General features: G+C 43.8%; 2 protein-coding genes across 2 annotated transcripts in view; both read right to left on the bottom strand.

The window, feature by feature from the left end:
• Window positions 1-27,850, bottom strand: part of apba1a (amyloid beta (A4) precursor protein-binding, family A, member 1a) — a 119,896-nt gene that overhangs the window by 49,686 nt on the left and 42,360 nt on the right. The window lies entirely within an intron of this gene.
• arid3c (AT rich interactive domain 3C (BRIGHT-like)) overlaps window positions 21,383-27,850 on the bottom strand; it is a 68,110-nt gene continuing 61,642 nt past the window's right edge. Inside the window, exons 7-8 of the mRNA XM_069723616.1 lie at window positions 23,704-23,793; window positions 21,383-21,916 (exon numbers count right to left, since the gene is read on the bottom strand). Coding sequence (XP_069579717.1) covers window positions 21,744-21,916; window positions 23,704-23,793 — 263 coding nt within the window. The 3' untranslated portion in view covers window positions 21,383-21,743. The remainder of the gene's footprint in view (window positions 21,917-23,703; window positions 23,794-27,850) is intronic.

The raw sequence follows: 27,850 nt of genomic DNA on the forward strand, positions 1-27,850 counted from the left end.
ATCAGTGTTGATGATCAGTGTTTGATGATCAGTGTTGATGATCAGTGTTGATGATCAGTGTTTGATGATCAGTGTTGTTGATCAGTGTTGATGATCAGTGTTGATGATCAGTGTTTGATGATCAGTGTTGTTGATCAGTGTTGACGATCAGTGTTGACGATCAGTGTTGACGATCAGTGTTGACGATCAGTGTTGACGATCAGTGTTGACGATCAGTGTTGACGATCAGTGTTTGAAGATCAGTGTTTGACGATCAGTGTTTGACGATCAGTGTTGACGATCAGTGTTGATGATCAGTGTTGAAGATCAGTGTTTGATGATCAGTGTTGATGATCAGTGTTGATGATCAGTGTTGATGATCAGTGTTTGATGATCAGTGTTTGATGATCAGTGTTGATGATCAGTGTTGATGATCAGTGTTTGATGATCAGTGTTGTTGATCAGTGTTGATGATCAGTGTTTGATGATCAGTGTTGATGATCTGTGTTGATGATCAGTGTTTGATGATCAGTGTTTGATGATCAGTGTTTGATGATCAGTGTTGATGATCAGTGTTTGATGATCAGTGTTTGATGATCAGTGTTTGATGATCAGTGTTGTTGATCAGTGTTGACGATCAGTGTTGATGATCAGTGTTGACGATCAGTGTTGATGATCAGTGTTTGAAGATCAGTGTTTGACGATCAGTGTTTGACGATCAGTGTTGACGATCAGTGTTGATGATCAGTGTTGATGATCAGTGTTGATGATCAGTGTTTGATGATCAGTGTTGATGATCAGTGTTTGATGATCAGTGTTGTTGATCAGTGTTGACGATCAGTGTTGACGATCAGTGTTGACGATCAGTGTTGACGATCAGTGTTGACGATCAGTGTTGACGATCAGTGTTGATGATCTGTGTTGATGATCAGTGTTTGACGATCAGTGTTTGACGATCAGTGTTGACGATCAGTGTTGATGATCAGTGTTGATGATCAGTGTTGATGATCAGTGTTTGATGATCAGTGTTGATGATCAGTGTTTGATGATCAGTGTTGTTGATCAGTGTTGACGATCAGTGTTGACGATCAGTGTTGACGATCAGTGTTGACGATCAGTGTTGACGATCAGTGTTGACGATCAGTGTTGATGATCTGTGTTGATGATCAGTGTTGATGATCAGTGTTTGATGATCAGTGTTGTTGATCAGTGTTTGACGATCAGTGTTGACGATCAGTGTTGACGATCAGTGTTGATGATCAGTGTTGACGATCAGTGTTGATGATCTGTGTTGATGATCAGTGTTGATGATCAGTGTTTGAAGATCAGTGTTTGACGATCAGTGTTTGACGATCAGTGTTGATGATCAGTGTTTGACGATCAGTGTTTGATGATCAGTGTTGATGACCTACACCCCAAATTCCAAAAGTCCTGCTGCTGACTAACAAACGTCTCCATGATCTCCATCTGATCCATCAGCTGAGGAACACAGTGCCACGGGGCTGAAAGCTCCAGGAAAAGTCCAGAGGTTCAAATCTGCAGAGAACTGATCTCCAGTCAGTGAGAAGCTTTTATTATCAGTCTGATGAGAACATTTCTCTTCAAGCTTCAGAAAGTCTGCTTTGACTTTGTTCCCTGAAAACTTCTGATTCGAACCGACCGTCTCGTCCTCAGTGTGAATTTTCTGGAAGGCGTCAAATCGTTGAGAAAAGTAAGGTGGTGACATCACGACCTCTGCTGAGGGGAGAAAGGTTGCTTTTAATCTGTGAGACGTTCAGAGGCCACAAGGCTCCATTAATCATCGTACACTTACCATGTCAGGTCAGGTGACAGGCAGAGAGCCGGCCGGGACACAGAGACCTGGGAAATCACTGACTGAGTGACGGCTGAGGTCACGTAAAGGTCAGAGACATCCTCAGGTGGGTCAACTGTCACACGGCAGGTTGTTATAGAAACAACACCCAGGTTGTACATAAATAAAATAAGTTACAAAAATGAGATGAAATAAAATAAAATGATAAAAAATAAAATATAATCAAAATAAATTAGGTAAAATAAAATAAAAATAAAATAAATTTCATTTAAATCATCTAAAATTGAATAAAATAAATATGTTTAAATTAAATTAAATAAATAGAATGAAATAGAATAAAAGACTAAAACAATAAAAAAAAATGAAACAAAATTAAATATAATGAAACGAAATGAAAACTAAACTGAACTAAATAAAATAAAATAAAATAAAATAAAATATTCTATATTTGCATCTGTCTGTCTCAAATTTCCACATTTTCGTTTTCTGCAAATTTGATTTAATTTTTTGATTTTATACACTTTATTAATCCCCGAGGGGAAATTTCTTCACTACAGCAGGGGGGCTCTCAGGGGGGAGATGCTGCAGCAGGCTGCCACGACTGCGGCGCCAGGTAACCTGACCTGAAGTGCATGTTTTTGGATGATGGGAGGAAGCCGGAGAACCTGGAGAGAACCCACGCAAGCACAGGGAGAACATGCAAACTCCGCACAGAAAGGCCCAGGACCGGATTCGAACCCAGAACCTTTTTGCTGTGAGGCGACAGTGCTAACCACTGCACCACCGTGCCGCCCTAATCTGAGACGTCTTACATAAAAACAACACTGCAACATGACTGTAGAAATATAACATGAAACACACAGACAAACACACACACCTAAACCCTTAAGCTACAGTCCGGTTCTTATAACAGCCTCCTGAATTCCTGACGATCAGCTGGCTGACTTTAATCTGAACAACAGAAAATCCTCCACAAGTTTAATGACTGCTCATGCAGTCTGACCCCTACACACTTACACCCCTACACACTTACACACTTTTTTTTTGTTGATATTTTTGATTTTATACACTTTATTAATCCCTGAGGGGAAATGTCTTCACTACAGCAGGGGGGCTCTCAGGGGGGAGATGCTGCAGCAGGCTGCCACTAGCGCGGCGCCAGGTAACCTGACCTGAGGTGCATGTTTTTGGATGATGGGAGGAAGCCGGAGAACCCGGAGAGAACCCACGCAAGCACAGGGAGAACATGCAAACTCCGCACAGAAAGGCCCAGGACCGGATTCGAACCTGGAACCTTTTTGCTGTGAGGTGACAATGCTAACCACTGCACCACCGTGCCGCTTACACACATAAACACATACACACCTACACACTTACACACGTACACACACCCTACACACACACATACACCCCTACACACCTACACACATACACACCTTACACATACACACCTACACACATACACACCTTACACATACACACCTACACACATACACCCCTACACACATACACCCCTACACACACACACATACACCCCTACACACATACACCCCTACACCCCTACACACCTGCACACCTACACACCTACGCCCCTACGCACCTACACACCTACACACTTACACACATACACACCTGCACACCTACACACCTACGCCCCTACACACCTACACACTTACACACATACACACCTACACCCCTACACACCTACACACATACACACCTACACGCTTACACACATACACACCTACACCCCTACACACCTACACACTTACACACCTACACACCTACACACCTACACACTTACACACCTACACACCTACACACCTACACACTTACACACATACACACCTACACCCCTACACACCTACACACACACACTACACACCTACACACCTACACACTTACACACCTACACACCTACACACCTACACACTTACACACATACACACATACACACCTACACACATACACACATACACACCTACACACTTACACACTTACACACATACACACATACACACTACACACATACACACCTACACACCTACACACCTACACACCTACACACCTACACACCTACACCCCTACACACACCTACACACCTACACACATACACCCCTACACACACCTACACACATACACACCTACACACATACACACATACACACATACACACCTACACACATACACCCCTACACACATACACACCTACACACCTACACACATACACACCTACACACCTACACACTTACACACTTACACACTTACACACATACACACATACACACCATACACACTTACACACTTACACACATACACACATACACACCTACACACTTACACCCCTACACACACACACACACACACACACACACACACACACACACACACACACACACACACACACACACACACACACACACACACACACACACACACACACAGGCTTCAGGGGGCTCCATAAAGCTCCTTGAGGCTCCAGGAGGCTCCAGGAGGCTCCAGGAGGCTCCAGGGGTCGACAAGAGGCTTCAGGAGGAGCCAGAAGGCTCCAGGAGGTTCCAGGATCCCAATAATTGGAGGCTGAAGCAACATGTTTCGGAGGCTCGTTAGGTGCAGCAGCTCTTCCTCGGGGAGCTCTCCTCTCATGCCTGTCTGCAGCCTTGTTAAGCTGTCAGCCACAGCTCTGCTAAATCAACAATTATAGAGGAAAGCAGTTAGTGACACTCATCACTGAGACCACCTGAACTGGTCTGACGACCTCTCTCTATTTTATCATGTATCTTAATGTTTAATCCGATCGGGGATGACTGATGCTGTAATTGAATCACTTGCAGTTTGGAGTTTGTGTCCATTACAAGAATCAATCCCAGCGGATTCCAGCAGAGGAACTCACAGCAGGCTGTTTGAGAGCAGCTGACAGACGGAGGAAGTCTTTCATACAACTAATCTAATGATGAAGTGTGTCTACCAGAGGCAGCGGACAGAAATATCATTCTTTGGAATTAAAACAGGATCAGTTTGATCTCAGTGTTCAGGTGCAGGACCTGAGTTCTGTCACAACACACATCTGTCCAGGTCAGGTGGCAGCTCTCTAGTTCAGGTGTTTTTCTAGGACGGACATGGACAGAGATCATGAACTTCACAAAGAGGGGAGACGCTCTGGAGCGGATTCAGCTGCTCGCTAATTTCCATCTGTGGTTCCTGGTGAGGTAAATAGAAAATAATATTACATTCAACAATAATACAACCTTCTATAGACATGGAGACGGGGGAACACTGTGTCCTTTTAAAAAAAATTTTTTTTTATTATATAGTACTCTATTAATCCCTGAGGGGAAATGTCTTCACTACAGCAGGGGGGCTCTCAGGGGGGAGCTGCTGCAGCAGGCTGCCACTAGCGCGGCGCCAGGTAACCTGACCTGAGGTGCATGTTTTTGGATGATGGGAGGAAGCCGTAGAACCCGTAGAGAACCCACGCAAGCACAGGGAGAACATACAAACTCCGCACAGAAAGGCCCAGGACCGATGATGGGAGGAAGCCGGAGAACCCGGAGAGAACCCACGCAAGCACAGCGAGAACATACAAACTCCGCACAGAAAGGCCCAGGACCGAATTCGAACCTGGAACTTTGACTTTTGGGGGACGACATCCAGCTGGATCACTTGAACGAAGGCAAAGTAGAATCTTTAAATACGCTTCTCTGATCAAGTTTCTTATTGCATCTGCTGTTTTAGGATATCTTGACTGATAAAGCTTGGATGGTTTTTGGTAGCTGGAATTGTTTGTGATTGGATTCTTGTTTTCACTCAAGTAACTGAGAGTCAAAGAGAACAAGTTTAGAGTTAAACTGATGGTCTTTTATTCCAATTCTATTAAGGACTAAGTTGTATTTTACTTTCTACCGTTTGAGGTAAAAAGACTCTCCGGGAACAGTTTGGGACCAAATGTAGAGACTGTGTGAAAGTTTTCTTTGTTTAGAAATCAGTGGTGAGTTTCTATTGCTGCCCATTTGTAACACCTGGTGACGGGAGGCCTAACGAGCAGGGGGTGTGGTCTGACCAGCTGTAGCCAACCCTGTTGGAAAACCAGGAAGTGTTTGAAGAGTCAGCTTCAGCGTCTGTGAGGGCTCGTCCTACGAAGACTCGGAGGACGGAGACAAAGGAGTCTTTTGTTGGAGTCTCCGGGGGACGCTGAGTATAACTACTGCTATCTGAATATGTGTGTACTTTCCGTACCTGTGCGTATATCTACTGGTAGATACTATCAGCCTCCCACTCGTTCACACCAACACCGTAACCTTTCCTCTCTTCTCTATCCCACCCGTTCCACACATACCAACACCTCGTCACAGGAGGACTCTGGAACTGACAGTCAGCTGAAGACAGACTTCATCTCTGGCTTTGAGATCCAGCAATCGCTGGACTTCCTTGGTCTCACTGAGACCTGGATCACACCGGACAACACATCCACCCTGCTGCTCTCTCCTCTGCCTTCTCCTTCAGCCACACCCCCAGACCTCCTGGTAGGGGAGGAGGGGGGAGGAGGTGGTACAGGTTTACTCATCTCCCCCAAATGGAGTTTTTCTCTTTCCCCACTTCCACTTCCTACCTCACTGTCTTTTGAGTTTCATGCTGTGACAGTTTCTCATCCGGTCCAATTAAACATTGTTGTCCTCTACTGTCCTCCAGGTCCTTTGGGAGATTTCTTGGATGAATTAGACGTCCTCCTGTCAAACTTCCCAGAAAATGGTCCTCCACTTGTCCTTCTGGGTGACTTTAACATCCAGACTGAGAAGTCATCTGACCTTTTCCTTTTCCTGTCTTCCTTTGCTGTCTCCCTCAGTCCTTCCTCTCCTCCTCACAAAGGTTGGAACCACCTGGACTATATTTCACCAGAAACTGCTCCTCATCTAACCTCACTGTAACTCCACTTCATGTCTCCGACCACTTCTTTATCTCTGACTCTCTCAAACTGACAACCTGACCACATCAACAGACTCTGGACCTGTCAGTCACAACATTCACTCCCTTCTCTCACTCCTCTCTCCCTCCTCCTCCTCTCCCCTCCTCTCCTCCCTCCTCTCTCTCCCTCCTCCTCTCTCCCTCCTCCCCCTCCTCTCCCTCCTCTATCCCTCCTCCTTCCTCTCTCTCCCTCCTTCTCCCTCATGCCTCCTCCTCTCTCAGCCACAGACACTCTCCTTTCTACTCTGTCTTCCTCTCTTGATTGTCTCTGTCCTCCTCCATGTCCTCCAGTCCTCCCCAGCTCCGTGGTTGTCTGAGAGACACTATGAGAGCAGCAGAAAGGAAATGTAGAAAATCGAACCACCCTGACGACCTGCTCACTTATCAATCTCTCCTCTCCTCTTTCTCTGCCTCGATTTCTGCAGCCAAAAGCTCTTTCTACCAAACCAGGATTCAATCCTCATTTTCCAATCCCAAAAACCTCTTCTCCATCTTCTCCAACCTCCTTGACCCCCCCCTCCTCTCCTCCCTCCTCCTTTCTACCAAGCCACTTTGTCAACTACTTTACTAAAAAGATAGATGATATATGCTCCTCATTTTCAAACCCATCTTCTGTAACTACATGTCCATCATCTTCATCTTCATCCCCTTCACTTTCCTCTTTCACCTCCCGTCTCCCAATCAAGTTGTTACCTTGGTAACCTCCCCCCCCCAACCACCTGCCCCCTTGACCCCATCCCATCTCACATTCTCCAGTCTATTGCTCCAGACCTTCTTCCTTTTCTCTCCATCTCATCAACACTTCTCTGTCAACGGTCTGTTTCCTGAACTCTCTGAAGGAGAGAGTGAACCCTCTCCTGAAGAAACCCCCCCTCAACCCGTCTGAAGTAAACAACTACAGACCGTCTCTCTTCTTTCCTTTCTTTCTAAAACTCTGGAGCGAGCTATCTTTAACCAACTCTCCTCCTATCTCCACCATAATAACCTTCTTGACCACCAGTCTGGTTTCAACAGACCACTCAACAGAGACGGTCCTCCTTCTGTCTCTGAGCAGCTTCACACTGCTAGAGCAGCCTCTCTGTCCTCTGTCCTGATCCTTCTAGACCTTCTGCTGCATTTGACACAGTGAACCACCAGATCCTTCTTTCCTCCTTCAGGACCTCGGTGTCTCAGGCTCTGCTCTCTCCCTGTTCTCATCCTACCTCAACGACCTCACTTACCGGGTAACTTGGAGAGGATCTGTGTCTGAACCTTGTCCTCTCACTACTGGTGTCCCTCAAGGCTCCGTCCTGGGTCCCCTCCTCTTCTCTCTGTACACCAACTCTCTCGGCTCTGTCCTTCACTCGCATGTCTTTTCCTACCACAGCTTTGCTGATGACACCCAACTGATCCTCTCTTTTCCAGATCTGAAACACAGGTAGCAGCATGAATCTCTGCCTGTCTGACTGACATCTCTCAGTGGATGTCCTCACACCACCTGGAAATCAACCTCCACAAGACTGAACTGCTCTTCCTTCCAGAGAAAGACTCTCCCACCCTCGACCTGACTACTACCTTCAACAACTCTGTTATCCCGACCCTGACTGATAAGAACCTCGGAGACACTCGACAGTCAACTCTCTCTTACTGCCAACATCACTGCAACAACACGTTCCTGTAGATACATGCTGCACAACATCAGGAGAATACGTCCTCTTCTCACTCAGTCCAAGGCTCTGGTTCTGGCTCTGGTCCAGGCTCTGGTCCAGGTTCTGGTCATCTCACATCTAGACTACTGTAACTCCCTCCTGGCAGGTCTACCTGTTAGTACCATCCGTCCTCTGCAGCTCATCCAGAATGCAGCAGCTCAACTGGTCTTTAACCTCCCGAAATTCACTCCTCCTCCTCCTCCTCTCCGCTCCCTTCACTGGTTACCTAGCTGCCCGCATCCGTTTCAAACTCCTCCTGTCCTCCTCTACATCCAGGACATGGTCCAACCTTACATCCCAGCCCCTCCCTCCGCTCTGTTTCTACCAATCAGCTTGTTGCTCCTCACTGAGTTAAACACTCTACAAAATCACGACTGTTTGCTGTCCTGGCTCCTAAATGGTGGAATGAGCTCCCCAACGACATCAGGAAGCAGAAACTCTGAACATCTTCCACCACAAACTAAAAACACACCTCTTCAGACTTTACCTTGAACAGTAGAACTTTAGTATCTTAAAATAGAACTTACTGATAGAACTTTGTAGTTTGGCTTTCTGGAAGAAATTGTATTTTCTTGATTCTTGTTGTTCTGGTTCTGAACCCTCATGGTTGAAATGAACTTATTGTAAGTCTTTGGATAAAAGAGTCAGATAAATGAAATGTAATGTAATGTAATGATGTTTTGGTGTTTAAAAATAAACTGATGTTGTATTTAAATAAATGAAGTGATGTGTGTTAATAAATAAACTGATGTTGTGTGCTAATAAATAAACTGATGTTTTGGTGTTAATAAAAAAACTGATGTTATGTTTTAATGAATAAAGTGAAGTTGTGTTTTAATAAATAAAGTGATGTCGTGTGTTAATAAACAAACTGTTGTTGTGTTACTAAATAAACTGATGTTTTGTATGTTAATAAATAAAGTGCTTTTGTGGTGTTAATAAATGAACTGATGTTGTGTTATAATAATAATGATGAACAAAGATATCTGATGAACAAAGATATCTGATATATCTGATGAACAAAGATATCTGATGAACAAGGATATCTGATGAACAAAGATATCTGATGAACAAGGATATCTGATGAACAAAGATAACTGATGAACAAAGATATCTGAAGAACAAAGATATCTGATGAACAAAGATATCTGATGAACAAAGATATCTGATGAACAAGGATATCTGATGAACAAGGATATCTGATGAACAAAGATATCTGATGAACAAAGATATCTGATGAACAAAGATATCTGAAGAACTAAGATATCTGAAGAACAAAGATATCTGATGAACAAAGATATCTGATGAACTAAGATATCTGAAGAACAAAGATATCTGATGAACAAAGATATCTGATGAACTAAGATATCTGAAGAACAAAGATATCTGATGAACAAAGATATCTGATGAACAAAGATATCCATGTTCTCATGTGTTTTTAACATTTTAGCTCCGTGTCATGTGTTCAAACCAAACCGGTCCAGCTAGCCTTCTCTAGGACTGTAAGTGCGTGACTATCCGTGGTGTTACGGTACGGGTGACTATATCTACCCCCCCCCCCTCCCCGTGACATTCAGTAAACTCCTCTGTTGAAGACCAGGAGACGGGCTTGAAAGCTCCAGTATGAGTGAACATTGAGTGAATGATTATTGTGCTATTAATTTCAAATATCAGCATGACCAAACTGCCCTTTCAGTCTTTGTGCTAAGCTAGGCTAACACATCTGTCAGCAACTGCATCTGGAAGACGTGCAGTCGCTGCTAATTGGTATCGACGGAGCGGCATCCAGTCGTTCAGATCAGCGGTGCAAATCCCTCCCTGACAGACGAGGTCAAAGGTCACCATCACAATCAATGACCACTGAGAGAGCAGATAAGAACCGGTGGGTCTGAACGTGGTGGTTTATTAGTCAAAAACAACAATCAGGTGATGTTAACACATAAATTTAACTGCGTGGTCGATAATCTAAAACAAAACATTATAAACATGCAGAACCGAGAAACACATGCAGTCTGTATGAAAACAGACTGAATCTGTTGTTGTGCTTTAAATTATTAATCTGATTTATGTCGGTCTGTTCACGACAGTTCACCTACTTTATCTGATGAAAACAGTCCAAACACCGTAAAAAAAGGAACTACAACATTTATCAGCACACAAAGTACAATCAAACTAATATATAATAATTAGGGAGTTATTTTAAACGTAGTCCACAATGATTAAGGAGCTTTTTTTTAAAAGATTTAATTAGTCTTTTCTCAAACTGTTTCCTGAAATGATATATATATTTTTTTTAAATTCATAAAAATGTTTGTATTAAATATCGCCACATCAAGTTATTTCAGGGCACTCAACATATCAAAGTTCTTCCAACTGAACTTTACAACTTTACACAAAAGATCCCAACAATTACAAAAATTAAAAATTAAAAAAGACAAATAATCTTTTATTAAATTTCCATTTATCTGTGTGACGCCACATTATTCATGTTCTCAGTGATATGATTCTCCTGCTCTGAGGAGGTCAGAACGCATCACCGTCTGCTTCTGATATTTCCATGAGGGATGGATGTGAGTGACAGCCAGCGTTTACATAGAACTACATTCATGTTGAATAACAGCTGATGGGTTGTGTGAGTTGAGCAGCCTGCAGGTGGCGCTACGGCCGGTTCGCTGCTGCGTCAGTCTGTGGATGCAACACGCTGAGCACTCGCTTCATTATGAAACCGCCACATTTCTCCAAAAACCCTGCTGACATATGTCTTCGCTGTGTCCACAGCTCCATCCGAGCCCTTCACTGGAGATGGATGCTCCGCCTTATTTTATAGTAGTGTTATTGATTACCATTGTGCTTGTCAGTGGTGCATAAAATTAACACTGTGTTATAGGGGCATGGATTTCTGTCAGCCCCTGACAAGATAACCAATTACTGGACGACTGCTCCTAATTTGTTTTTGTTTATTCAGAAGTATAAAGTAACATTCAGCAAGTCCCAATAATAAGTCTATTACTGCAAATCCTGGTCGCGGCATCGACGACCACTAATCTTTGCTGCTCCTAATTACATCGGGATCCCCGGCCTTAACGAACCAATCTGTACAACGTTTTACCTGCTTAATGCTGCACGCAACCAATATGCATGTGTCTGCTTCAACAGCACTTTTACAGAAGCAGGTGTCTTCTTTCTTTTAAACTTAGTATTTTAATGTCTGTGGAATGAAAAATAGAAACGTGTTTCATCATTTAAACACATTGATCAGGTTTATCTGAATAAATAAATGCTGTAATATTTCGACAGGTGACACGGTTGAGGGAAACCTGCAGAAAGAAGTTGGAATAAACAGCCTCAGTTAGTCCGAACACAGACTGGATATAAAACTACAGACTGGATATAAAACTACAGACTGGATATAAAACTACAGACTGGATATAAAACTACAGACTGGATATAAAACTACAGACTGGATATAAAACCACAGACTGGATCTAAAACTACAGACTGGATATAAAACCACAGACTGGATCTAAAACTACAGACTGGATATAAAACTACAGACTGGATATAAAACTACAGACTGGATATAAAACCACAGACTGGATATAAAACCACAGACTGGATATAAAACTACAGACTGGATATAAAACCACAGACTGGATCTAAAACTACAGACTGGATCATAGACCACAGACTGGATCTAAAACTATAGACTGGATCTAAGACCACAGACTGGATCTAAAACTACAGACTGGATATTACATTACAATACATTTCATTTATCTGACTCTTTTATCCAACGACTTACAATAAGTTCATTTCAACCATGAGGGTTCAAAACCAGAACAACAAGAATCAAGAAAATACAATTTCTTCCAGAAAGCCAAACTACAAAGTTCTATCAGTAAGTTCTATTTTAAGATACTAAAGTTCTACTGTTCAAGGTAAAGTCTGAAGAGGTGTGTTTTTAGTTTGTGGTGGAAGATGTTCAGAGTTTCTGCTTCCTGATGTCGTTGGGGAGCTCATTCTACCATTTAGGAGCCAGGACAGCAAACAGACGTGATTTAGTAGAGTGTTTAACTCAGTGAGGAGCAACAAGCTGATTGGTAGAAACAGAGTGGAGGGAGGGGCTGGGATGAAGGGTTGGACCATGTCCTGGATGGAGGAGGATGAGGAGGACGAGGAGGACGAGGAGGAGGAGGAGTAGGAGGAGGAGGAGCGTAGTATTTCGGGAGGTTAAAGACCAGTTGAGCTGCTGCATTCTGGATGAGCTGCAGAGGACGAATGGTACTAACAGGTAGACCTGCCAGGAGGGAGTTACAGTATTCTAGATGTGAGATGACCAGAACCTGGACCAGAGCCTGGACCAGAGCCTGGACCAGAGCCTGGACCAGAACCTGGACCAGAGCCTGCACCTCCTTCTGAGTGAGAAGAGGACGTATTCTCCTTATGTTGTGCAGCATGTATCTACAGGAACGTGTTGTTGCAGTGATGTTGGCAGTAAGAGAGAGTTGACTGTGGAGTGTCTCCGAGGTTCTTATCAGTCAGGGTCGGGATAACAGAGTTGTTGAAGGTAGTAGTCAGGTCGAGGGTGGGAGAGTCTTTCTCTGGAAGGAAGAGCAGTTCGGTCTTGTGGAGGTTGATTTCCAGGTGGTGTGAGGACATCCACTGAGAGATGTCGGTCAGACAGGCAGAGATTCATGCTGCTACCTGTGTTTCAGATCTGGAAAAGAGAGGATCAGTTGGGTGTCATCAGCATAGCTGTGGTAGGAAAAGACATGCGAGTGAAGGACAGAGCCGAGAGAGTCGGTGTACAGAGAAGAGGAGGGGACCTGGGACGGAGCCTTGAGGGACACCAGTAGTGAGAGGACAAGGTTCAGACACAGATCCTCTCCAAGTTCCCCGGTAGGTGAGGTCGTTGAGGTAGGATGAGAACAGGGAGAGAGCAGAGCCTGAGACACCGAGGTCCTGAAGGAGGAAAGAAGGATCTGGTGGTTCACTGTGTCAAATGCAGCAGAAGGTCTAGAACATATATGTCAAGCTCAAGGCCCGCGGGCCACATCCGGCCCAGCGTGCAATTATATCCGGCCCGCGAGATAATTTTATATAGATCTATTATTATTGTCCGGCGATATGAAGCGCTGATAATACACAAACGACAGATCCCATAATGCAGTGCTTCAGTTGCCTTTACGGATGCTCGGATACCCGGGAACTTTCCCACGTCAATCAAGTCATCTTCTGTTGCGCTACAACTGGCTACAACCCTGTTGAAAAGTTATTGCGATGCCCCTCACAATGGAGGAGAGAAAAGTTGATTCTGAAAACAGAGCTTTTCAAAACCGACGGGAGGCTGAGTACATGTTTACTGACACTGCCGGTAAACCTGTGTGTCTCATTTGTGCAGCTAATGTGGCTGTAATTAAGGAATTTAATCTACGACGGCACGACGAGACAAAACATCAGGAGCTGCAAAACCTGAATGCAGAGGAGAAGATACAGAGAGGAGAAGAGTTCAAGAAGACTCTGAGAGTTCAGCAGACGTTTTTCACCACAGCAAAATCCCAAAGTGAAGCTGCTGTGAAAGCAAGTTTTATTGTGGCAGAGGAGATCTGACAAATCAGCCCGTCCACTGACCGAGGGAGAGTTTGTGAAGGGATGCATGATGAAGGTGTGCGATGTCTTGTGTCCAGAACAAAAGCAGATGTTTGCAAATGTAAGCCTGAGGAGAAATACGGTTGCTGATCGGATTTGTGAGACGGCCACTGATTTAAAAACACAGTTGAGTGAGAGAAGCAAAGACTTTACTGCATTTTCTCTTGCTGTTGATGAAAGTACCGAAAGGGACGTGACCGCATCATCACTGACATGTACGATGCGGTGAAGACATTTAAAGTGAAGCTGCTCTTATGGGAGACACAAATGCACCAGTCCAACTTGCCTCACTTCCCCTGTTGCCAAGTAATGTTGAACCAAGTCGGCGCAACAGTGTTCCCAAATACGCACTTTGCTGACAAACTGAGCCACTACGCGTTGAATCCGCACGACGCAACGGTGACTTTGAAGCACGAAAAAAGAAGTTGGAGCTGCTTCGCAACCCGTTTGCCGTCGACGTGGAAACTGCTCCTGTACAGATTCAGATGGAGCTGATTGAGCTGCAGTGTAATGAGACACTAAAGGCAAAGTAGGACACCGCAGGACCCGCACAGTTTATTCGCTCCATTCCTGAAACAAAGCCCCAGCTCCGTCTGCATGCTGCTCAAACCTTGTGCATGTTTGGTAGCACATATCTGTGTGAGAAGATGTTCTCAGTGATGAAGATGAACAAAACAGCACACAGGAGTCGTCTCACCAACGAACATCTGCAGTCCATCCTGAGGATCTCCACAACAGGAACTCACACCAAACCGAAACCATCTTATTGCCAAAAAAAGATGCCAAACATCCTGCTCTGACAAAATGGCATAAGAGCAAAGACAAATCTTTTGATTTATTTTACTTAAAAGCACTATTTTTATTTATTTTTTTCAGGTTTTTTTGCAGCATGTTCATATTTCTAACTTGTATAATTTTGACAGGATATATTTTATGGAGAGCAAAATACTTTATTTTATTTAAAGTTTAAGTTTATTTATTCTGAAATAATATTCCTGTCTGTTTTATTCATATTTATGTTCAAACATGTAGTTTCAGTGTGTTCAATAAATGTTTATCCTGTTCGGCCCGCGACCTGAAGTTTGCTTTGAGTTTTGGCCCTCTGTGCAATTGAGTTTGACACCCCTGGACTAGAAGGATCAGGACAGAGGACAGAGAGGCTGCTCTAGCAGTGTGAAGCTGCTCAGAGACAGAAGGAGGACCGTCTCTGTTGAGTTGTCTGTTGAAACCAGACTGGTGGTCAAGAAGGTTATTATGGTGGAGATAGGAGGAGAGTTGGTTAAAGATAGCTCGCTCCAGAGTTTTAGAAAGAAAGGAAAGAAGAGAGACGTTGTTTACTTCAGACGGGTTGAGGGGGGGGTTTCTTCAGGAGAGGGTTCACTCTCCTTCAGAGAGTTCAGGAAACAGACCGTTGACAGAGAAGAGTTGATGAGATGGAGAGAAAAGGAAGAAGGTCTGGAGCAATAGACTGGAGAATGAGATGGGATGGGGGATTACTTGATTGGGAGACGGGGGGGTGTAACAGGATCGAAAACTACAGACTGGATCGAAAACAGTTCATAGCTTCAGGTCTGTAAAATGGTTCTGATCCAGAAGTGTGTTCAGCTGCAATACCAGCGAGTGCCACTAGAGGTCGGCTCCAAAAAGCCTCCGGCTCCATAGACTCCCATTCAACTTCTCTCATCAAATCCAAAGTGAATAAAATGTGTCCATCAGTTATCTCGGTGTTGTTAGCTAAAGTCACTCCTTCTTCTTAGTTTTCTGGAGGTCCATCTGAAAATAATCCCTCATTCATTAGAAAAGAAGATTCAAGAAGACCTGTTTTTGGGGGCGTGTCTGTTTGATTGACAGGCCTGCGGTGCAGTCAGGTTACAGCTATCGGTGGGCAGGACGTAGTATCGTCAGGTTTCCGATCAGATAGGTCAGATCCACCTCTGGCTCCTCCCCCAGCTCGACCAAATATGGTCACTTCCTGCTCCAAACCGCTCCGAACTAGTAAAGATGGTGACAGACAGAATCTGAACTGGAGGATTCATAACGTTCACAAACCAACGATGACATCACTGATGGATGATGACATCACTGATGGTTGATGACATTACTGATGGTTCTGATTATAACTCCTCAGGTGGTGTTGGATGATGGTGGCGGCAGCTGTAAAATCTCCTGAAGGCTTTCACCTGAGATCTGATGAATATCATTATCACCATCACCATCATCATCATCATCATCATCATCACCATCATCATCACCATCACTCATCTAACCCTTCGGTGACCCAGTACCCTGCGGACGGGGGTCCACCCTGGAACATAAGAGATGTTTTATCGTAGAATAAATTACATGTAACATGTCAGCTGCTGTCCTGTTTCCTGTCGGCTCCACCGAAGCTCCACAACCATCACAAGATGTCCGACCGCACCAACGCAGGACATCTGGACACAGACGTCACTTCAGTCCCTGTTGCTGCCTAAACACCTGTTCAGGTGAGCAGACTGTGTGACTGACAGGCCGCTCCATGACCTGTGAAATAAAACTATGAAAAGAGGTTTCCATGTTATTTCTGTGGATTTATTTGTGCTCATCACGACATCCTGTAAACATCCAAACATGAAGAAACACCTGACAAACACTCAGATTTCCGTTTGATCCTCGATGCTGTCGTCTGAGTGACAGTCCGATGATGAACCTCACACATCTGCAGTTTATTACATCCCAAGATGTATATGTTATCATTTATACAGCTAACTAGATTACAATCAATAAATGAAGATATATTTTTATTGTTTTTTTGTTTTTTTTATTATGTCAAAACTCTCGGTGGAGAACTACAAGCTTTACTAGGTTTTAAATGTAGATCACCAGCAGGGGGCGACATAACTCCTGCAGCAGTCGGCTCAGATAATTTACTGATATTTGATATCTGGTTTCCTTCATATTTGATTCATTAAATATGAACCAATATGAACCATTTGTACATATTTGAATAACTTTTAATTTCAAATACTGTAAATAGATAAATCATGACATTGTAATTTGCTGACTCAGCTATGAGGGGTGGAGACGCTGAAATGTTTTGGTGTACAGTGAACCCTCGCTATAACGCGGTTCACCTTTCACGGTCTCGCTGCTTCACGGATTTGCATCATGCATTGAAATCACATTACGACTATATGTAACGTAGATATATTTAATGTCCAGTTCTATCTATTTCAATTGTAAAATAAAGGTTACTACTTCACGGATTTCGCCTATCACGGTTTCTATTTGGAACGTAACCCCCGCGATAAACGAGGGTTCACTGCATATTTATTAACGGTGCTGGGACTCAATGATAAGAGCTTCTTCCTCTTCACTGATGGAGGTGATCGTATGGGGTTAAAACATCTAGTAACCAGATGCACTTCACCAGTTAGGTTAGTTAACCTGACCGACCTCATGCTAGTAACCTCGTAAATTCAGGTTTAGAAGAATAGTCAGCATGTAGAGCTAAACTAGAAGCTAGCCGGCTCTGCCCACTGAGCTGATGGAGGTGAAGGAGGGGAAGGAGGTGATGGAGGTGATGGAAGTGGATGGAGCTGATGGAGGTGATGGAGGTGATGGGGTGATGGGGTGATGGAGGTGGATGGAGCTGGATGGAGCTGATGGAGGTGATGGAGGTGATGGGGTGATGGAGGTGGATGGAGCTGATGGAGGTGATAGAGCTGATGGGGTGATGGAGGTGGATGGAGCTGATGGAGCTGATAGAGCTGATGGGGTGATGGAGGTGGATGGAGCTGATGGAGGTGATAGAGCTGATGGGGTGATGGAGGTGGATGGAGCTGATGGAGGTGATAGAGCTGATGGGGTGATGGAGGTGGAACGCTGTGCATCCGTCTGAAGGTCTGTAAAGGAGGAAGTGCTGGTTTCTCATGTTTCCTTAATAAACAGTCAATGAGGACAAAAGTGATGAAACTTCCTCTGGAGTTAAAAGCATGATTTTATTTCTGAATACGCAACAAGTCAAACGGCAAATCAGGAAAAATCTTTCACCTTTTTTTTTTTTTACATTTTGAACCCCTGAGCACCACATCCAGCTTTCCCATAATGCACTGGATCCATCCAACCGAAGGGAAACAGAAGGAACATTTACAGCTTCATACACAGCTAATGGCCATTAGAGCCTAAAAACTACGAGCACATCGCTACAATACAAAGTAAACAACATGTTACATACGTGTGTTTATTCTGCATGCAGAGCTGCTGATTCTCTGCTGTTCAACTCCTCAACATGTCCACACGGCTCACAGCGGGGAAACTCTTTGGTGTGAAGGGACCAGGCGGTTCTGAGGTGTCAGTGGTCAGTCGGTCTGGACAGGAGGACGGCCGGGGGCCCGAACTACAGAACTACAGAACCACAGAACCACAGAACCACAGAACGGTTCTGGACAGCAGGAACACATCGGTTAGAGGGTCGTGAAATGGGTTCGTAACAAATCTTCCATCTGAACAGCTTTTAAAATAATCTGATTTACTGGAGAGACAGAAAACCTCTTGATTAAAGTCAGAACAATAACTGGAACTCTGCTGGTTCTGACTGGACCAGAACACACACTCCTCTGCAGGAACCAATCATGTGATCATCTCTGACTCCTTCGGTTCTACTGCAGGTTCTACTCAGGTTCTATTGCAGATTCTACTCTGGTTCTACTCAGGTTCTACTGCAGGTTCTAATGCATGTTCTGCTCAGGTTCTACTGCATGTTCTACTGCAGATTCTACTCAGGTTCTACTGCAGGTTCTACTCAGGTTTTACTGCAGGTTCTACTCAGGTTTTACTGCAGATTCTACTCAGGTTTGACTGCATGTTCTACTCAGGTTCTACTGCAGATTCTACTCTGGTTCTACTCAGGTTCTACTGCAGGTTCTACTCAGGTTTTAGTGCAGGTTCTACTTAGTTTTTACTCCAGGTTCTACTCAGGTTTTACTGCAGGTTCTATTCAGGTTTTAGTGCAGGTTCTACTCAGGTTCTACTGCAGGTGTTTGGAGCCTCTAAGGGGCTGAAGTGTGACGGTTCCTGATCCAGAACCAGGAGACGAATCAGAACTCCTCATCAGACTGAACCTCAGAATAACGTCTTCATGAATTGTTTTATAGTTTTTAATTCTAATTTGAATAATTCTGTCCTCAGTTTGTCTCAGGACAATGTCATCAGTCTGAATCTGACCTGCTGACGGTCTAAAGACCACAACAGGTCAAAGGTCAGCTAAACAACAGAGTAAATCCTGGTTCTGTCACAGATCAGATCTGTTTCTTAACTTTTATCAATGACGTCCTGTTTGAGGAGTTTTCATGTCCAGGATGTTCTGCTCTGAAATAACCCCGCCCACTTTCCCTGTGAGGGCGGAGACATGCGTCTGATCCATGAGATGGGTGTGTGTGTGTGTGTGTGTGTGTGTGTGTGTGTGTGTGTGTGTGTGTGTGTGTGTGTGTGTGTGTGTGTGTGTGTGTGTGTGTGTGTGTGTGTGTGTGTGTGTGTGTGTGCTGCTTCTACCTGCACAGCCGTCTGATTGATAAAGAACATTTTAAGTAAACCCAAAGTTAAAAAGCAGAACCACCTGTCAGCGGAGGAGTCAGACGATTGTCCTCTGCTGCACGATTGTTTTTGTACAACGTCAACATCTACGCACACAGTAGCACAATATATTAGTAGCTTTATCCCCAGAAATCAGCCTGCAGCGCCACACTGTTGTCATGGAGACCTCTTTAAACCAACACATGAACCATCTGCATGAAAACTGCTAAACAGCGAGGAAGAGCTAGCAGCTAGCAGCTAGCCCTCAGACCGACACCACCCTTCTGCACCGCCCACAGGACCAATATAACATGACATCATCACTGCTCTTCTTCCTCAGTCTTCCTCATGTGTTTTCATGCAGATTGGATTCATGTTGATCCCACAAAAGGCCGTTTTGTTGCGCCGGCACAACACCAACTGTAAAAAGCGCTTTGAACGTGTTGCTGAATTCTTCAGTCATCATTGATATTTATATATATATTTGAACTGAGAAGTATTTTGGGTTTCACAACATACATGGATATGAAACATTGTGATTCAATAAGGATTGTGGACATGCTTGTTGGCACAGTCTATAACAAATGAGGTAGATGTGTGTCAATAAAATATTCCCTTCTTTGGTATAATTATACAAAATGTGACAACAACAAAAAACAATCCAGTGATTTGTTGGAGTAAAACATTGACTTTCAAGTGATGCACAATAAAAAATAAATGAAATTTATGAGGTATATTTTGTGTTCATACTTCATTATGACTATATACAAGAAGACTGGTGAGGTATCTGCATTCGGGAGGACTTCCTGGAACCAAAGTGTTGAGCTGAACGTCATGTGATCAAATAGAAAACACAATAAATAAATGCTGCCTTTAAATGCTTTAACAGACGTTTCAAAAACCCATAAATCTTCAAACTGGTTCCCGTCACGATGAAGAAGAGCTGACGGATCTCCAAGAAAGCAGAGAAACGGGAAGCTCGACGCTGAAGCAGATCCGAGGTCAGATTGAAGCGCCGTCGTTCCTTCGCCTGCCGACAGCTCTGCTCTGCGTTCAGCAGGATGTTGAGAAGCCGACAACCATCAGCGGAGCGACGTCCACCACGATGAGGAAACACCAGCTGCTGTCACTGAGAATAAATGATGCTTTCATGTCTTGGAACACATATTTTACTGTGTGCTCAACATGTTGCAAAACTTCCTCTGTGATCGGAGCAGAAGAAAAATGTAGAAGTGTTGAGATGATGTGGTTCTGACGAACACTACGGACATCAGACGGTTCATTATTGTGACGTGTTGCTGGAGCAGATTAAATAATCACGTTCTGCAGGGACGACGTCCAGAAGCAGCTCACACGGTACAGATGCTGCAGATGTTTCAAACACATTACTCAGCAGCTGACCACCGATAGAGGACCGGATCAGCACAAACCGAACCGGACCGGATCAGCACAAACCGAACTGTTCAGGTCTGAATGTGCTTCATGCAGCTGCAGGATGACGTGTGCTGAGACAACAGCTGATCTCAGACATCCATTCACACGTCACGTCTACAGTTAGCGTGTAGATGCACACGCATCATGCTATTGAGTCCAAGTGTCCAACAGAGTCTGAATCAGAGGAAACATGATGATTTGTTCTGTTTGTGTTCTCTGATCCTCAGCTTGAATGATCTGGTGCTGAAGCTCATCGTTAACACGGACAGCTGCGTCTTCTTCTTTGGTTTGGGCTGGAAGCTGCCACGTCTTTGATTGACAGGAGGGAGGCTTCGTTTGGCTTCATCCAGTTGCACCTAAAGTTGATGAACTCAAACTGTTCCACACTGAACAGGTGTCAGTGAGGACATGAAAGACAATGTGGACACACTAATGTCCTTCAAACACAAGGCTAACTGACAGCAGGAGGAGGAGGAAGGGGGCGGGGCTACAACAAAGAACTGAGTCAGTGAATAGTTTTCTGACCTCCAAGAATATGATGGATGAAGAGGAGCCACATTAGAAACCAGCTGGAGTTCATCTGATGATGATGAGGAGCTGGAGTAAGAGGGCGGGGGTGGGGTGCGGCGAAGGAGATGGGGGGGGGGGGGGTTGGGGCAGGAAACTCAGGGGGAGGAGTTTCTGTGACCATGGAGCGAGGAGGAGGACGAGGAGGATGAGGAGGACCAGGTAGGCTGGAACTCCAGAGGACTGGTCTTTCCCTGAGTCGGAACGCTGCTGTGTTTCCCACGATGTCCCGTCATCCCGCCGATGGCCGACTGACGAGCAAACAGGACGCCTGAGGAGGAGACAGCAGTCAGTGAGGCCGCCTCCCACTTCACATAAACTCATATTTAATTTAAAATAGACCAAAGACAACATATCAAATGTTGAAACTGAATAATTTTGTTGTTTTATGATAAATATCTGATGGCAGCAACACATCTCTAAAAAGTTGGGACATTGGGATGGCAGCATATGTTGCTCCAAAACCTGAATATATCATTCAGCATTAATGCTTCCTTCCAGATGTTCAAGCTACCCATGCCGTGTGTACTAATGTATCCTGTACCATCACAGATGCTGGCTTTAGAACTGAGCTGATAACAAGCTGGATGGTCCCTCTCCTCTTTAACCTGGAGGATGCAGCGTCCATGATTTCCAAACAGAATCTCAGATTGTGATCCATCAGACCTCAGGACAGTTGTCCACTTCACCTCAGTCCATCTTCAATGATCTCGGTCCAGAGAAGGCGGCGGTGTTTCTGGATCATGTTTCTATCTGGTTTCTTCTTTGGAGAGTTTTAACATCATTTGTGGACGCAGCGATGAACTGTGTTCACAGACGATGGTTTTCACAAGTGTTCCTGAGCCCATGCAGTGATTTCCACTCCAGAATAGTGTGTTTTTAATGCAGTGCTGCCTGAGGGCCCGAAGATCACCACCATCCAATATTGGTTTCCAGCCTTGTCCCTTGTGTTCAGAGATTTCTCCAGATTCTCTGAATCTTTTAATGATATTATGAACCACAGACGATGAAATCCACTAATTCTTTGTAGTTTTACGTTGAGGAACATTATTCTTAGATTGTTGAACTATTTTCCAACACAGAGGTGGTGAACCTCTCCCCATCTTCACTGCTGAGAGACTGTGCCTCTCTGAAATCATCTTTTTAATCCATCATTAAACATCTTCTTGTTACTGATCTGTTGCCAGTTACACAACTTTTGTTGACCCTGTAACAACTTATAGAGACGTGTTGCTGCCTTCAAATTCAAAATGAGCAGATATTTTTCATAAAACAATAACATTTCTCAGTTACAACATCTGATATGTTGTCTTTGGTCTATTTTCCATTAAATGTGAGTTAATGTGATTTAGAAATCATCACATTCTGTACAATAGTTCCTGCTAATACTGTAGCTAGTTTATCTGCAGTAGAACAGACCAGTCAGCACATCAGTATAATGTATAATGTCCATTTAATATTTAATATCAGCTACTTTATTTACTTAATATCATCCCCGTGTCTGTCTACTGCTCCTTTAAGTACAACATCTGTTACACATCTGGACAGAAATGATATTTTCTATATACTATATTAAAGTCATTGTTGTATTTCAGCATCCAAACACACAGTGATACATTAAAGTGAGTGTCAGCTGGTGGCTGGAGGAGCTGCATCCAATCAGGACTGAACACTCAGAGAGGTCTGATGGGAAGTGACGGACACACACACACACACACACACACACACACACACACACACACACACACACACACACACACACACACACACACACACACACACACACACACACACACACACACACACACACACACACACACACACACACACACACACACACACAGGCAGCCACATAAGACAATAAGCCCCATCGACCTTGAATCCACAGGCCCAATTTTTAGATATTTAACTTTTTTAACTCTATTGGACTGCCACTTCATTACGATGGATTTTATAGCAAAGACATCAAATTGCGCGGAGGACTAAGCACCAGGGTGCTGCTATAACTTATTGAATTTCCTGCCTGCAATTACATCAGCAAACGGCCCCTCTATTTACCTGTGTAGACAACTCCATTTATTTCTATTGACATGTTGATGCTGCTAATGCCGTTGGTAGACAGGTTCAATGCAGTCTCTTGTCTATCATCTGTCAAGAGAGGAGGCACAGAAGGAGAGAGAGAAAAACTCAATATGAGCATTTAGAAAGGGAACAGAAGAAGCAAGAGGAGTATTGGTGATAACTCAGAGAGTGACAGGATAAGGAGAGCTTTATTAAAGAGTTCTGGGGAGACAGAGCTGTCAAAAGATGTTACACACATTCGTCCACGTCGGTCTGCATGAATCTGATCGCTGCACACTGAACTCTGCTGCTCAAACCACACAAACCTTCATGAGCAGAGTAAAGTCATCACTGATGTCAGCGAGCTGCTGCGATATCAAACCGGCTGTAAACACACATTTATCCGTCTAAGTGCACGTGGGTGGAGACAAATGATAGTGTTTGGATGTAATCTGTAAATGACAGTGTGTTTGAGGGCCGGAGCCAGACGGCCAGCGTGGGAATTAACCTGAGAAAGATTCTCACTCCTTTCTTCATCACGTTTCAAGTGCAAAGCCGGCTATTATGACTAATGTGAGAGAGGCAGCGATGCAGACAGGAATGATATCACACTTGAGCAGATAGGCCTCTTCTTCTTCCTTTAGCCTCTATCATTAAGTCATATGTGACTTATGGCTGCGGCCGCACGGCCATCTTTACTCCTCGTGAGCTGCGTTCTCCACAAAAACTATTTCTTCAAAACATCAAATTACACATGTGATATGATGAAGCATGTGCACATTAGTGGTTCCTCTCTGACACACTGTCATTTAAACAGAGGACAAACTCAGCAGCACAGAAAGGCCTCATTTTAGATTCCACATGAAGACACACAGGACGAGCAGATTGAACCTTCAGATGTATTCTGAGATGGGAGATGAAAACTGTCTGAGTTACAGAGACGACATGACGTCAGCATTAATCTACATTTTAACAGAAGGATCCTGATGCTGCGCGTCTCCGTCACGCGTCCACTGGTTCCTACTGAGGACATCCTTAAGCACACGTCCACCGGTTCCTACTGAGGACATCCTTAAGCACACGTCCACCGGTTCCTACTGAGGACATCCTTAAACACACGTCCACCGGTTCCTACTGAGGACATCCTTAAACACACGTCCACCAGTTCCTACTGAGGACATCCTTAAACACACGTCCACCGGTTCCAACTGAGGACATCCTCAGCACACGTTCAGCATCTCATTTAAAACAAGGTTCAGTCAACAGATGGAAACTGTAGTTGGTAACAACCGTGATGTTCCCTCATTATCATCATTACTGATGTTCACTGGTTCAGAGGTCAACACAACAGAATCCATCTAAAAAAAACACTCAAATGATATTTGTTTCAAAATGATATCAACTAATTAAAATAATAACACTCTCATCACAGAATATAAGCAAGTGTTGGTTATTATGATTAAAAACAATCAGGAGAGGAGAGGGGAGGAGAGGAGAGGGGAGGGGAGGGGAGGAGAGGGGAGGAGAGGAGAGGAGAGGAGAGGAGAGGAGAGGAGAGGAGAGGAGAGGAGAGGAGAGGAGAGGAGAGGAGAGGAGAGGAGAGGAGAGGATTCAATTTTATTTATATAGCGCCAAATCACAACACAGGTTATTTGATGGCACTTAACACATTAAAGTCTTTACAGCAAGAAAAATTCCCTTTAACAGGAAGAAACCTCCGACAGAACCAGGATCAGAGGTGGAGAACATCTGTTAACAGAACCAGGATCAGAGGTGGGCGGAGCATCTGTTAACAGAACCAGGATCAGAGGTGGGCGGAGCATCTGGTAACAGAACCAGGATCAGAGGTGGGCGGAGCATCTGTTAACAGAACCAGGATCAGAGGTGGGCGGAGCATCTGCCTCGACCGGTTGGGGTGAGAAGAGAGCAGAGAGAGAAAAGGACAGCATAGAGATAGAAGAGAAGAACTGTTGGTGGAGACGACAATCACAGATCAGAGACATGCAGCTCCATGACGGGACATCTGGAAAAGAAAGAACAGAAACTACACGAGTGAAGGAACTGAATGGAGACAACAGATAATAAGAAGAAACTATGGGAGAGAAGAAGATGGTGAGGTATGAGTCAGTTAAAGAGTAGGAGGAAATAAAAGAAGCTCAGCATGTAGCGAGGTCCTCCAGCAGCCTCGGCCTATAACAGCATAACTAAGGGTTGGTTCAGGTCTACCTGAGCCAGCCCTAACTATAGGCTTTATCAAGAAGGAACATTTTGAGGCTAATCTTAAAGCTAGAGAGGGTTTCTGCCCCTCCAACACAAACTGGGAGCTGGTTCCACAGGGGAGGAGCCTGAAAACTGAAGCTCCGCCTCCCATTCTACTTCTGGAAACTCTAGGAACCACAAGTAGACCAGCGTACTGAGAGAGAAGTGCTCTGCTAGGATTATATGGTTCTATAAGATCTCTAAGATATGATGGAGCCTGGTCATGTAAAGCTTTGTAAGTCATCAAGAGAATTTTAAATGTTATTCTTGATTTCACAGAAAGCCAGTGAAGAGAAGATAAAACTGGAGAAATATGATCTCTCTTGTTAAATCCCGTCAGTACTCTTGTTGCAGCATTTTGGATCAGCTGCAGGTTTTTAATGAGTAATTTGGACATCCTAACAACAAGGAATTACAATAATCTAGTCTAGAAGTAACAAACGCAGGAATGAGTTTTTCTGTGTCACACTGAGGAAGGATTTTCCTGATTTTATTAATATTACGTAGATGAAAGAAGGCAGTTCTGGAGATTTGCTTTATATGGTGTCTAAAGGACAAATCCTCATCAAAGATGACTCCAAGGTTCCTCCCAGTTTTGCTGGAGACCAAGACAACGTCATCTAGAGTAACTAAGTGATTACAGAAAGAGTTTCTGAGGTGTTTAGGACCAAGTACAAGAACTTCTGTTTTGTCTGAATTTAGAAGCAGGAAGTTCTTGGTCATCCAGGCCTTTATGTCTTTTAGACAGGCTTCAAGTTTTACTAACTGATTAGTTTCATCTGGTTTTATAGAAAGATATAGCTGAGTGTCATCTGCATAACAATGGAAGTTGATGCAGTGCTTCCTGATGACATCTCCTAATGGAAGCATGTACAAAGTAAAAAGTATTGGGCCTAACACTGAGCCTTGTGGAACTCCATAACTAACTCTTGTTTGTCTGGAAGACTCATTGTTGACATGGACAAACTGGAATCTATCTGATAAGTAGGATTTGAACCAGTCTAATGCAGTTCCTTTAATCCTCGTAACGTCTTCTAATCTCTGTAATAAGATCGTATGATCAATCGTATCAAAAGCAGCACTGAGGTCCAGAAGAACAAGTACAGAGACGAGTCCATTATCTGAGGCTAATAAAAGGTCCTTAGTAACTTTCACCAGAGCTGTTTCTGTGCTATGATGAACTCTAAAGACTGAACATCTTCAAACAGATCATTCCTTTATAAATGATCACAAAGTTGATTTGAAACAACTTTTTCAAGGATTTTAGAAATAAACGTCAGGTTGTAAATTGGTCTGTAGTTTCCTAAAACAGCTGATCAAGAGTCGTCTTTTTAAGTAAAGGTTTAATTACAGCCACTTTAAAAGCCTGCGGTACATAGCTGGTTACAATAGATAGGTTGATCTGATCTAATATGGAAGTATTCATTAAAGGGAAGACTTCCTTAAAAAGTTTAGTTGGGATGAGATCTAACAGACAGCTAGAGGATCCAGATGAAGAAATAATTCTAGTTAACTCAGAGAGATCAACAGGAGAGAAATGTTCCAAGTTTACATCTGGTCCTACAGTTGCTTTCAGGGCTGCTGTTGCTTAGCAACACATCAGTGATGGTGTCAGGAAGGGTCGGCCCGATTCTCTCCCTGATAGTAAGAATTTTATTAGTAAAGAAGTTAATGAAGTCATTACTGCTGAGAGCTGAAGGAATAGAGGGCTCAACAGAACTGGGACTCTTTGTCAGCCTGCTACAGTGATGAAAAGAAACCTGGGGTTGTTCTTGTTGTCCTCTATTAATGATGAATAATATAAAGTTCTGGCCTTACCAAGAGCTTTCTTATATAATATTAGACTATCCTTCCAGGCAGGTGAAATTCTTCTAAATTAGTGGAA

This window comes from Brachyistius frenatus, unplaced genomic scaffold (genome assembly GCF_029030835.1).
Source record: "Brachyistius frenatus isolate BFR_SWC_R1_liver_20210118 unplaced genomic scaffold, ASM2903083v1 Contig_338, whole genome shotgun sequence".
NCBI classification, from domain to species: domain Eukaryota; kingdom Metazoa; phylum Chordata; class Actinopteri; family Embiotocidae; genus Brachyistius; species Brachyistius frenatus.